The 14,503-nt window shown below is 33.4% G+C and overlaps 1 protein-coding gene across 1 annotated transcript; it reads right to left on the bottom strand.

Moving 5' to 3' along the window:
* Nucleotides 1-2,112: 2,112 nt before the first annotated feature.
* LOC100748179 (DEAD-box ATP-dependent RNA helicase 20) lies at nucleotides 2,113-14,354 on the bottom strand. The gene is made up of 4 exons (XM_012389059.3): nucleotides 14,235-14,354; nucleotides 13,972-14,099; nucleotides 11,711-12,158; nucleotides 2,113-11,087 (listed from the first exon to the last, which is right to left on the bottom strand). Exons 2-4 carry the CDS (start codon nucleotides 14,001-14,003, stop codon nucleotides 9,423-9,425), a joined length of 2,145 nt encoding a protein of 714 aa, XP_012244482.1. The 5' UTR covers nucleotides 14,004-14,099; nucleotides 14,235-14,354; the 3' UTR covers nucleotides 2,113-9,422.
* Nucleotides 14,355-14,503: the final 149 nt, after the last annotated feature.

The raw sequence follows: 14,503 nt of genomic DNA, 5'->3' as shown, positions 1-14,503 counted from the left end.
ATGAACGAATGCTATTTGAGAAAAATAAAGACGGTGAGCGGTGTTACTCATTAATTAATTAAATTAATCTCACACGCTAAACTATTATATCCACCCTTCACATGTTTAGTCGAAATTTTAATGTTTTACTGGGATACTTGTCGTTATTATAATATCTAACTAACAGGCATCTGCCTTCGATGATAGAATAAAACATAAATTTCGTAGCTATGAATTGTTTAAAGTTTCAAATTTAATTCATAATTGCAATAATTTTTTCTAACGAAATATGCCTATTATCTATCGTCTTGGTTTGTGCTATAACATTTACGTTATAAAGGGGATATTAAATAAGTTTCGTAAATTGACAGAGAAACAAACAGTTTATTATTGCAGTATTTATTCTTACATTCTATCATAATACTGTGTAACATACAAGAAATGCACTTTAATGAAACCTACAGAAGAGAATCTGAATACAGAAATATTATTTAATATCATATATGCCACATTTTCCTTAAATTGTTCATCTTGTACGCTGCCTTATATAAATAATGTGTGTATGCTCTTTAATCTTCTTGTTTCTACACAGGCGAAACCATAAATTGTATTTAAACATGAGCGATCCATAAAATAATTAATTCTAAGGTACTTTTAACAAATGTTAGTTGCTTCCTATCACTCACTGATGATTGCATTAAAATATTCACATTACATATAACTATTGATTTATTTTCCACTTTAAACAGTTGTGTCATGGACAAAGAAAAGAAAAAAATTTTTGTGTTACCTCTCTTTGGTCGTAAAAATTAGTAATTCTGCAGTAAAACGGCTTATACGATTAGACGACGAATATCTCTACCGCGTTCACTCGATGGATTCAAAATGGAGGACAATATAGAACAAAGGAATCAAAACGATAACGAAGTATTCGTACAACTTTGTTTCTCTAGTTGTACTGCTAATACTGGGTCTTTCGTTTTCTTAAAATATCGTTTTAAAATAACATTTTCGTGTCGAGTGTGGACATTATTCGGTACAAAACGCTAGAGATCTTCGTTTCTCTTCCTTTTTTTTTGCGTCAGAATTCTAAAACTAAATATATCTGAATAATCAAAAACATTTTTCCAGTAAAGTATTACGTACAACAATGTTCGAATCATATTTCAATATTGTTATACTATAAAAAAGATATTAGTTTCAATATACCTTTGCACCCACCAAGAGTCACAATTAACGACAGAATAATTCCGACTAGATTACTTGTCATCTTTAACACATTCACTGCCAAGTTTATCATGGCAAGTGTACACTGTGATAGTTCCTTTGAATGTACTTTTACACAGTCAGTACAAAAGTAAAATTATGAAATATAAGGCAGCAGTGAATCTGTTAATAACGTGATAAGCGATCACTTTTTTTCATTCGTCCAGAATATTCTATGGCATTCGTTTATCCTTGAAAACAATGCTGTCCAAAATAAAGATACAATAACTTAAAAAACACGTTCCTCCTATTCGTCTCCTGTTACACCATATGGTATAGATTTTTAATATTATTACACTAAGCGGATATACAACAAGTACGTATTAACAAGAATAATTATCCTCTATTACAAACATTTAGCTTCTTTGTCCATTAGTAACAACCTTCACGAAAGACAAAGAAGTATTATGTAGTGTCTTCAATTTTGATGGACAGCATTGCTTTGATAGAATATCTTCTTTCCTTTTTAGAATCTATGTCTGTATATTTTTGTATATACAAACATATAGTATATTATATATATTTATATTTATATAAAGAACTGATAAATGTATCTTTTTTACGCATAAAATTGACGCAAATATACATATATCCTTGCATGCCTCCTTCGTATATCCTTATATTCAACAAGAATGCAATCACGGTTGTATGCCGTCTTCTGTGCTGCAGTTCGAACAATTCTAGAGCAAACACTTCCTCTTATCTTAATTAATTCGAGGACGACCAAGGAGCGGTTTTTATTTTCTTGTTTTTGTTTCGGATCTAAGAGTGTTCGCAATCTTGTATACACACTTGATGAAAGTTGGCCGAGCTCTTTCATATTGTAAGGCGTGATGAATCAATGAAGCCGTAATAACAGAATACCTATTTGTTCCTTTTTTTTTCTTTAAATGTTCGCCATTCCTGACATCATTGACGGTCTGAAATTCTCTTAACTTTTTCTGATCTCGTAGAAACGACTAAAATTACGCGTTACTAGATTATCAAGTTTCTCGGTTTTTCTCTCCGTAATTTAGCATATTATATTTTTCTTAGCGTTTTTTATTTTATTTTTTCAAACTACTCGCTCTTTCTTTCCTTTTCTTAATACCATTTTCTTTTCCTAATGGGCGTTCAGAACAAACGCATCAACAAATGAACTATTACAACAACAGGAAGTCTACCGTGCTGTAACTGCGTTTCCTCGCAACGATCACGTTAATTCCTATAACATCTTTAATGTTTTTTTTTTTTCTTAATATCGTCTCGATGCGCTTCACGTCCCTATGAGAGGATCATTTTTCGTTTTTTACGATTCGCTGGAAGAAATAAGTGCTTAGTACCATTGGTGATATCACACAAATTATACCTATATTCGAATCCTCGTATTTGAACAATTTTCGACTCCAAGAATAAGTTTGGCAATATATTGAATACGAAATATTACGCGCTTTCAGAAAGACGAAGTACGACGGATTCGTATTTGTTTCACTACTCTGAGAACAATCATGAAAAATGCGAACATTTTCACACAAAGAAAACAATGAATTACATTTACATTGGAATCGAAATCATTTGAAAAATTTAACCCTTTGCCTGATATATTTAATTTATGAAGTCTTTTACTATGAAATACTAATGAATTTTTAATGTTTGTTACGTAAGATATATGTATGTATACATTACTGTATTATTAATATATAAATTAATTTGTTGAATATTCTAAATCTTTAGTTAGTAAATTGTCACAAGTTATTAAAACACAATAAATAACTATTATTTCTTCAATGAAACAGGTAATCTTTAATATGTTAGTAATTTCAATGATTTTCAGTAAAAGGGTTAAATGTACATGAAAAAGAGAGACAATTTCTTTTATAATTACTTGGTTGTTCAGCAAGTAATTACAAAAGCTGAATACACATATACAAAACACTAGCATAATAATTATGGAAACAGGTGTACGCAGATCTAACAAATATTTTGTAATCTTCACAAAACATTAGAACATGATACATAAATTAAGAAATCAATTCGTACAGTGTACACCATCACAGAAATTTTTAACGTTATTCTGTGCACTCACTTATTGATCGATACAAATCTCAGTACACGTTTCTCTAATGGAATCATCGTAGTTTAGACGAGATGTATAAGATTTGTTGATTCGAAGATCTCAGCACACATTAAGATCGATTGAAGGTACTGTGTTTTTTCCCGTTGTTTTAAATAGCCCAGGCTTAAATATGTACCACCATTAAAAGACGCATTTTTTAAAAATGATAAATATCTGAATCGTAAACTGTATTTACATCACACAGTTTCGTAAAAGCTTGCACAGTAAATTTTGTTGTCGTGCAGTGTGCAGTGTTCGACACTCATGCATACACTAACAAGTCTACGTTCGACATTAGAAAAGAAACTAAATTTATTACTATTAAAGTTAAAGAAAAAAAAACAGAAAACAAACAAACGATATTACCGTTTATATAGTGAACGGTATCACTTTTAATAAGAAACAATTAATCATTTTTCACGCATATTTCACAACATCAACAAAACAGAAACACATTAATATTACAGATAAATAATGAGACTAATGATATAAATTTGGTTTTCCTAAAATTAATCTTAATATCGTATTCGCTTCTCCATTTCGAAATAGAATTATTTTGGAACTTACATAGCGGAAGAAAAATATTTTTCGCGCATAAGATTAACCCATGACATGGAATCGTGACACGATCATCAATTTTTAAGTAGTACATTTCTCGAGAAATTGATGAAAGATAATGGTAATGTTACGGCAACGACCGTGACATAGTCGCAGAAGTAATTACAGACTTGGCAATGCACACATGTGACTACACCAATAAAACATTCGCAAGTTTAGCTTTGTTTCTCTAACCAAACAGAACGATACGCAGATAAAATGTGGGAAAATAATTGTTTGACTCATCTTAGCAAAATTTAAGCTGCAATTCATTCACGTTACAAAGAAGAATGCAATATAGGAACTATCATGAAACGGATTGTATTGTTGTTGTTGTAATGTCCCTTTTTATTTCACGAACGATCTAATTGATAAATCGAAAAGAAGCGAAACGTGGCAAGCAATCGTTAGAAACCAAATAAACGATTTTTCTTCTTGTTTTTTCCTTTTCTTGATCGAATCCTTTCTTCGATTCGAATCGAGAGACGAAAATCACAAAATACAGAAGAAAGAATAATAGGAATCCAGATTTGTGCAACTATTCCAACACCTACGAAAAGTAAACGCGAAATATTTGGTGAATTTCTCATCATGAAACACCGAAGATTAATTAATTCTCGATATGAAAAGAAAATGCACAATACGAACACGCACCCGTTATCGAACTATAACATAATAGTACCGTCCCCATACGGCACTACCAACGTAAAACATATTGTTATAATTAATAATGTACAAATAGTCTATCTGTAGTCTACATAGTATACGAACGTATCTGCGGCTGCTAAACCTGTGTATAAGTTGGCGAGATTCAGTCTTCACATATAAAGGAGAATAGTACTCTTCTTCATTTTTTTTTTGTTTAACATTATAATATGCACATTTATGTTTATAATAATAAAAATGTTTATGTACGCGATATCACAGCGTTCAGCATTAATCATTAAAAAGGTACTCATGTTCCCGAGGCTATGTTTAGTATCATCAACGATCGTACGGCACAGAAAACTCGACGACATTAATCGTTCATTCGTCGGCTTGTATTTGCGTGGAGAACATTGTGCCAATTATTGTTTCGTTGATCCTTTTTTTTTGTTTTCCTTTTTGTTGAGGGGAAAAAAACAATATATTAGTACGCGAACAGAAAAAAATTGCATGTTCGATCAACTAGCATAATCTGGATCGGAGTGCTTAATGCAAACGTGAAGATTTCACGAGAATATATCGAACCCTTTCGTCTTTGATTAACAGACGGAAGGCGCGTCACAGATATTTTTGAAAAACCACCCCTCACCCACCCACACCTTCGTTCGGCGTTTATCATCATCGTTGGTGATTGATTAAAAAAATATATACGGTTTATTAGAAATATATCCTAGACCGAGACGTTCGAGTTCATCAATATTGCAAGAGTTTATGGAACACTTTATGAAAGTTCCTTTTATGCTCTTCCATGTTTATAACAATAAAAGGAGCAAGATCTTTTTGGGGAATCTCTCGGTATTAACTAAAGATGACTGGATCTCGTTAGAAGTTACGTTAAAAGTACGATTCAATGGACGTTCCCTAACAACGCGTCGAAACGAAATTATAATACAAAAAAGAAAGAATGAATAATTGTCATCGACTAGTAGGAAGAAAGTAATAGTTCGAAGATTCGATTTTGCTCCCTAGAAGTAAAATTATACCGCATGTCCTACCATGCGAAGAATACGCACCATTTTTGAACAGTCCCCGTGACACTGGACTTAGTACGAATACAAGTGAGTATAAGATTTCTAATTGTTCATTAAAGTAAATAATAAAAAAACAAGTACAAAAGAAAAATTAACAAAAATATTCATAGCTGAGCAGTACTGAAGTTTCACGGACTTCTTTGCTAGCAACAAACACGTAAGTATTAGAAGACTATATCTTAACAAACAGACATACAAAATAAAAAGAAACAGTTTCACGATAATTGAGAAAAAAAAGAAACACGAAGAACATCATGTTTACGCTTTTATATAATCGCGTAGGAGATGAAATTGTCGGACTACATAATGAAACGAAAAAGTAAGACTTAAGATATTTATGAATAGAACGCTCAGAAATAATAGACCCAATCTTCCAATCCCTTTCTATCTGTTCTTTACCATGACAATACACGAATTCACACGGCAAACGCAAAAAATAAAAGAATAAAAGGAATACTGATCTTTCGTTTTTTCCTAACAACTTTCGTTTCTCTTCCCTTAAAGTAGACAGCGAGCTCTCGCAGTACACGTCATTTAGGATCACATGATTTGTATACCATGTATAAAACTGATAAGATACGTTCCTTATTTTAATTGTGATGCGCGATAGGTAGATCTATAAATATGCTACATTTTACATATCACAGAGCTACGCGTACACCCACTATCAATTTTCAAAATGCAAGCTGCATTTCGCTAAAACGTTTGCTTTGTTCGGAAGAAACATAAAAACACAAAGTTTCTTACGTTACTGTCAATTGAAATGTAAAATATATGAACCCTTTGCTGCCCAATGTTCGGTGTTTGTCCTGTGTCCACTTCGTTTGTACTTCGAGCCAAGTATAACATAAAAATTTCTAAGAAAGGTTGTAGAAAAGATATGCATATTCGAATTTCATTCAGTCATCGATTTTCATTCTCGCTTTCATCTCATCTTAATTTATGGAAACAAATGCAGCACAGCTGAAAGGGTTACAATTCTGAGGCTTTCTGAAACATTTAGAAGTCTACACTATTGGAATAGAGAACAGCCATGTTATAATATTGCTGTCCTCAGAGAATGTAAGATTCTGATAAGTTTTAAACCAGAGTTACGGAAGCGACTGTTCAGTCTCGAACAGAGTGTAATTCTCATCTGGTTGAACAAGTGTCTTGAACTTATAGCAGCCTTTCTGCTCTCCAACAACCCAACTACCTTCTTCGATTGACTCAGGAGATAGTGAAAGTTTAAAAACCTAGATTGAAAAAGAAAAAGAAATATTAATAAATAAAACACAACTTCAATTCATCTATTAAATTCTCACAGATCACAAAGTGTATCTAAAAGCCTCAGTAATTGATAAATGCATGAAAGATACATCGCTTGCAATATAATGGAATTCCAAGATGTACAGTTGCACTAAGATAATGTCTGCTATTTGGAGTAGACTATATATTCTAACTTTACGACGAAACTATAATCTCTGAAAAAAAGAAATGTTAGTATCTTTCTGACCAATTGTGACGAAAAGATAGATTTAAAGAAAAATTCAAAGCGATAGATGATTTAATAGAGGGCGTACGCAATGTATGAGTATTCAGAATTGTCTAATACTCGTAGCATACGCTTCCTATTATTTATATCACTATTCATTCTGACAACGCAATGTGTTGCAGTCAGATCAACACAGTAGGAGCGTAAGCATTCACAATGTTCAAAAGGGCAAATACAAACAATATACCGCGAATGCCTAACTTCTGCTCGCGACCCCACCACAAACAACATTTTAAATGTATCCGATTTATCGGCTCAGCAAAAGAAGAATATAAAGACTACCACGTGGAAACCTAGAAACGAATCGACAGAGTTTTTTTTCTCAATCTCTTTTATCGAGCAAAATCCGCTTGAAGTATGCGTGTGACGCGCGGTTTTTTGTGAATCAACCGGAAAATGGTATTGTGCACACGTACTGCTTCACAACATTTTCTACTGTGCGTAATTAAGTAACGAACTGTGAGACCGTTTCACGAAAGCGTTACGTATAATTATCACAATAATGTCGTTCGCAAACGAGTCCTTGCTCGAGTGTATATTTCGAGTCTTGCATTCTTCTCTGTTGGCTCTTTTTTTAGTTTCTTTGCTATTCGTTTGTTCGAGTAGTGACGTGTACAGAGTAATCTGGAGGCCCGCAAAAAATTCACTATGCGCTGTCGATAAACGATTTCGTGCCTTCTATCACGGCATGAATTTATATTTTCATTTTTCTAGCATCCTTCATATATCACATGAAATTTTCTCGAGGGTCGCTTCGTAATGGCCATAGCGATATACATATACAACACATGGATCGTTACCATATATATAAGTTAAAAACTCTTTCGTCACGCGTTTCTGTGTTCAATATACATACGTTCACGGCAGCGCATTACTTTTTATAGCTTGAACGTTACGATAGAAAAATGTCTCTCGGATAGTTTGAATCATTCCCTAAAAAATAGCAATAATTTCAGTGAGCACGAACTAAAAAACAGGTACAACTAAATTTTATTCGATTCGCGGCCAGCCTGGCGCGTGCACCTATACATTGTACACGGTCGCGCAAGGACAAGACCACTCAGTGGCCAATTGCATAAACATCAAACAACAATGTTTCTCTTACTTTTTTTTATCTTCGTATAATCATTCGTTGGTTTAACAACAAATTACTTTCGATATATATTATAAAAATAAGGTATCAAACTTTGCGCCGAGGTACACAGCCATTGTGACTACATGCTTAATTTAAGTTGTCCCCTAAAGCCCAAGTTTTCCTTTCTCTTACCCGTTACCGGTTTCAAACTTTGAATTTGTTCCAAAGACACCGGTGTCCAGGATAGATCTCGAAGTACTCACTTTTGTACGCTATATAATTATGCTGGGATTTATCGTTCATCAAAGTTCTTTAATTCTGATGAGATTTAACCATTTCACCCTCTATTATCAAAGAGACACAAAACACCCGGTCTCATTACAGAACAGAGGACACGATGTTTCTTTATATTTGTCGTGTGCTTTGTAAAAACGGGTGTACGGCTTAATTTTTATGCAAAAGGCCTTACATTTTGAAGAGCGTTGCCTGTACATACGTATATATATATATATGCAAAATATAAATAAATTATCAAATATGAAAACGTTAACCCACGCCCCTTCTATACGTTTCGTGCATTTCGGGAAAGCATTAAATGACGTTTACATAGTTTTATCGCAAGAAGATTAATTACTTTTCTTAAGGATATGACCATAGCTACAAGCCTATATTTGCTGGTCATATTCTACATCCAGTATTAATTATATCAATGTATCATTGCTAAATAACTACTACTACTTCAAAAAATTCGACTGGAATGTGCCTCGTGGATTACTGATTCGTAATAATTAATTTTTTCAATTTTTCTTTTTCCTTATTCTTTGGAACGTTTCGCAGTATTACTTCAATTTTTATATTCACCAATAAAGAACAATAAATTATTCGACTATACTATCTCTATGTTCTCTCTTTCTTTGAAATAAGCCCAAGTAATTTATTTCTCGTTATAAGTTTTAACCGGCACTATTCCAGAAAAAAAATAATAAATGACAAAGAAAAGAAGAAAGATTATGGTACTTATATATTCAAAAGAGACCCAACCATCTACACAAATAGTAATATTTAGTGGGCCCGTTATAAACAGGAAAATCCGACTTTTTACTTAGCCTGTACTCTTACCGATTTATACCTTGAAATGCGTCACTGCTGTACCGGTGTAGGCGGATAAGGATAAGTATACGGCGGCACAGCTTGGAACTGGCTGTATCCCATCGATTGGTATGCGCATGCCCCAGTATTCGGTGGTGGACGATTTGTCTGGAAAAACTTATTGTTTACAAGGCTCTGCATTCCTGAATCTGTGTGTCCACCAGCAGATGGCATCATGAACGGAGGTGGCATAGAATACACGCTTTGTCCTCCAGCTGTTTGATTAGTGCTGTATGCGTTCTGGCGATTATGGTAACGATTATTTTGGAAACCACCTGTTCTTCCATGGTATCTAGGTATATTTGCATTCTGATAGCCAGCTTGGTAACTATTGCTAGTTTGACAGCTGTTGGTATAAGTATTCGATTGTCGTTGATGCTGTTGCTGCTGATGCTGTTGGTGTTGTTGCTGCTGTGACTGTTGTTGGTGTTGCTGATAATTAGATTGGAAAGTATTCTGGCGGTTGGTCTGGTATGCATTTTGTTGGCGTACAACAGTCCTCTCTTGACTGTTACCATTATTATGTTGAGTACTTTGAACATGTTGAGCTTGCCAATTGTTTGAAATAGGGCTGCTATTATTTCGCGGACTTCCAGTTGAACTACTATCCTTATTAGAGCGAGAGTGACTCCAACGTTGGCGGCCCTTGCCATATGCAGGTTTTATTGAGTTTGCTAAATCTGCCAGTTGAGGGTTTATCGTCTGACCAGCTTCTTCCAGAACAGAAATCAGTTCCTTCGCTTGTCTAGCGTTATTAGGCGTAAAGTAAGCATATGCTGTACCTGCACTTTGGCAACGTCCGGTTCTCCCTATTCTGTGAATATAATCCTCAGAACTGTTTGGATAATCAAAATTAATTACATACTTTACGTCTTCGACATCCAAGCCACGAGCAGCAACATCGGTAGCAACAAGGATCATTGTTTTTCCGTTTCTGAACTCGGATAACACGTAATCTCTTTCAGGTTGTGATTTGTCACCATGAATAGAGATAGCTGGCCAACCTTCTCGTTTAATAGCTTTGGTGATGTCGTCCACTTTCTTTTTCGTTTCAACAAAAATAATCATTTTGCTTCCTCTATCTTTGCCAATTTCTCTCAATAGACCTGAAAGTTTAGTTTCTTTCTCGTGCTCTTGACAAATCTCTATGATCTGACGAATATTGTGATTGGCAGCCAATGTCAGAGAACCTATGTTAATTTGAATGTAATCTGAGAGGAAATCTTCAGCCAAAGCTTGCACTTCTTTGGGCCATGTCGCGGACCACATCAATACCTGTCTATCAGGTCTAATCTGTTCAATGATCTTTCGAATTTGCGGCTCGAATCCCATATCCAACATTCTATCTGCCTCATCCAATACAAGATATGTGCATCTGCGCAAGTTCGTGGTTCCCTTTTCGAGAAAATCGATCAGTCTACCGGGAGTTGCGATACATATCTCAACGCCGCGCTCTAAATCGCGAGCTTGAGGTCCTTTCGGGGAACCACCGAAAATGCAAGTGTTACGAATGCACGAGGAGGAACCAAAGTCCCTAGCAACGGATTGAATTTGCTGAGCTAACTCTCTTGTTGGGGCAAGTATTAAAACGATCGGCCCCTCTCCCCGGTTCAAACGTGGTTGATTATTAATGTGTACAGTTGCTGGTAAAATATACTGAAAAATATCCACAACAAAATTCTCTTAACATTTATCTAACTAAAAACATTTTGCCTTAATACCTTGTAGAAGGTGTGTATTTTAATCCTAAACAAAATAAAGTTCTATGCTTTCCTTTTTAATACTTATGTATTATTTCCTAAATGATTTATAGTACCAAATTAAAAATTTTAATTGATATATATACAGGATATCTCACTAACTCTGTTACAAGATGATATATTCGTTACTTTTAATGTATCAAAAAATACCAGAAACATTACAATACTCAAAAATGTGAAAGGAATAAATTGTTTGATTTGGAAGGACAAATATTATGTTAAACAACAATTTCTTTTCACTGTTACATTCAAATATTTTTTAATATACTCAAGATTTTTCATAAAAAAATTATTAATCTACTTATATTGAAAAACTATTAGTTTTGTAGTTATTTTAACTTGTGTTATATAACTGAATATTACAGTCAGCTCATAAATCTCATAAATATAAATACTATACTAATTATTATGTACTCAATAAACAATGAAATGTCAAATACATTATTATAATTACTATCTTTTGAGACTGAAATATTTTAAAAATTTGTATATATAAATAAATTATATTAAAATACATACAGCTAGAGTTTTTCCAGATCCTGTCTGAGCAATTCCAACCAAGTCGCGTCCACTAAGTGCTATTGGCCAGCCCTGTGCCTGAATTGCTGTTGGTTCAGCAAAGCCCTGCTTTCTAATTTCTTCCATCACGTAATCTGGGAAGTTACTTTCTTCGAACGCTTGAATTGGAGAAGGAGTATTGTTTCCTTTTACAGTGATTTCTTTACCAATGTGATATTTGGTAACTTCATCGGTTGATCTTTTTAAAACATTGATATGTGGAATATATAAATTCTTTGTGATCACTGGTAATTTAGCCAGATCCCATATAGGCTTCTTCAATGAATCTCCAGGAGTTCTTCTTTGGACTTGCTTCTTAAGTGACTTCTCTTTCTGTTGCTGCTGGCTGTTCCAATATGTTCCTCCTCCATTACGATTGCTAGAGTCTCTACTTCCCCTGGGTCTGTAACTTATTTTTTTTGAATCATTTTCAAGTGATATTAACAGTCTTTTAACATATGTTGTATATTCGCTACATAATGAGTTTATAAACCATTGATATGGAATAATAGATGATATTTAACATGAAATATACAATGAACATACACTACTGTGCAGAAATATTTGGACATTTGGTGCAGTCCAACCAAAATACTGATATTTTCATTACATTTTCAAGATTATTATGAAAGAATATTTTTCTGCTGTTAATTGTTACATCTTGCTACAGCTGAGATCAGATGTTGTGCTAAATTACAAAAGAAAACTAAACTTAACAAAAAAGATAAAGTAAAGTGAATTAAAAAGAATACTAAGACAAAGGAATATACTTTCATTAATCAAGTTTCATATTTATCTCTAACAAATAAGTTACTATATATAAAGTCTATAAAAATTTTCAGAACATGGTTGGAAACACATATTCCAATTATTTTAACATCTCAACATTGAACAGATACACTTAAGTCACTTAACTGAAGTATTTCCATAGAAGTAACTTTTTTTATTTATACTAAACACTTTAACTGTTGTTCTTATCAATATCTACTAACTATATATGGCTAGCTGAGATAATATCATAAGTAAAAATTAGATTGAAGAGCTTCATTTGAAACATACTTCACATACTTTTAATAATTTAGAGGTGTTTAAAGGCTTATATATGATAGTGTAAGCATCAGCTTAAACTCAATTAAAACCCTTTAAAACATAATAACTTTCTGAGATTTTATATAATTTCAGATTTTCGGGAAGCTAGAGGGATTAATTTATTAGATGAAATGTACAAAAATTTTGAACGAGTTCCAACTGATCGAAACCGCGAAAAAAATAGTAAAGGCCGCTTTTTACAATCCTTTTATCTGAGTTTATAATGAAAATTTAAAATATACGTTTTATAGATCTATTTCAGCTATACACATGCTAAAAATTTCATCGAAATCGATTGATACAGAAACAAGCCATAGACATCAAAAGGTGTAAGAATATAGATTTATTACAGCTATAGAACGAAAGTCGCGAAAAATCGCGATCTTTAACCGTTTACGCTCATAGCAACATTACTCATTTCAATGAAATTTTCAACATGTATATAACTGAGAAGAATCTACAAAACGTACTGTTTAAATTTTCATTACAGAATCACATAAAAAATTTACAGAAAGCAAACTTTATTTGTTTCTTCGCGATTTCTACTGATTGCAACTATTTCAAAATTCTTTTTGGCACGTTATTTAGTAAACTAATCCTTATTTCTCCAAAAAATTCAAGTCGTTTGGTCCAATTCTTAAAATGTTATTTTGTTTTAAAAAGTGTGCCAATATTAATGTGCTTCATTGTATAAAGCATATGTAACAAGATAGCAATCTGATATAAAAATCAATAAGATGGTGGCTTGATACAAGGATATCAGGTAATACATATTATTTCAAATATAAATTTTTATTTTTTAATTTTACCATTGTCAGTATCTTTCCATTAGATAATGACAGCGCCATTTTATTTTTTATGTCGCATTTAATTTTATTAAAAAATAATACAATACATCTTTTACGTACGCAAATTCCGTTCTACCATGTTTCGGAATAATGAATTTTCATAAGATACGAGATTGTTAATTCGACTCATAATTAAGCGATTCGGCAAAAGCTGCGGTCGAGAATATCCACGAACAAAATGGTGAACACCAAGTCGCAAAAAAAAAATTTCTCCAGTTTCAACATTTCACAACGTATGGTATTGTCATATTGCACGTTTAAAAGGCAGAATTTAACGTAACGTACCTGGTACGATTGGAATAACTGTTGTTATACATTTCGGCAAAAGTTCGGAAGAATCTGCTGACACACTACCAGTCCCGTAAGAACGATCTTCGATTTTTCGGGAACTATGTCAGTTGTACCAGTTATACCTGCGATAGAAAATAATTATACAAGAAGACTAATAAAACGAAAATATAAACGAATATATTTATTTCGTAATAATCTCATGCCGAATGACAAAAGTATTCGAATGAAAAAAACTAAGAATATTCGGGCGAACTTACCCTGCAAGACCCGGCGAGCAGAGCGGTAATGGCTGACAGGCACTGGGAAGACGGAAACGAGCGACTGGGCAATGTTTCCGTTTCTCGTCATGCAGGTTCCACACACACATAGAAATGACGTTATTTCATTGGTTCATTCTTTTGTAAAATCGTGATGCTAACACGTTGCCCAATAGTAACGCGACAGAACAAATCAATAAATTCCAGTGTGATATATTTACCGAACTTAAAGGGACGTACTCATGAGAGTAACGACGTAAAGTGAAGTG

The sequence above is a fragment of the Bombus impatiens genome, unplaced genomic scaffold (genome assembly GCF_000188095.3).
Source record: "Bombus impatiens unplaced genomic scaffold, BIMP_2.2 scf_0633, whole genome shotgun sequence".
Taxonomy (NCBI): domain Eukaryota; kingdom Metazoa; phylum Arthropoda; class Insecta; order Hymenoptera; family Apidae; genus Bombus; species Bombus impatiens.
The sequence above is the reverse complement of the archived record's forward strand: the minus strand, read 5'-3'. Positions and strand labels throughout refer to the sequence as shown.

Coding starts and splice junctions, on each gene's coding strand:
- LOC100748179 (XM_012389059.3), bottom strand. CDS start 14,003: ATGTATAACAACAGTTATTCCAATCGTACCAG. Junction 12,159..13,971: donor AGTTATTCCAATCGTACCAG/GTACGTTACGTT, acceptor AAAAAAAATAAG/TTACAGACCCAGGGGAAGTA. Junction 11,088..11,710: donor GATCTGGAAAAACTCTAGCT/GTATGTATTTTA, acceptor GATATTTTTCAG/TATATTTTACCAGCAACTGT.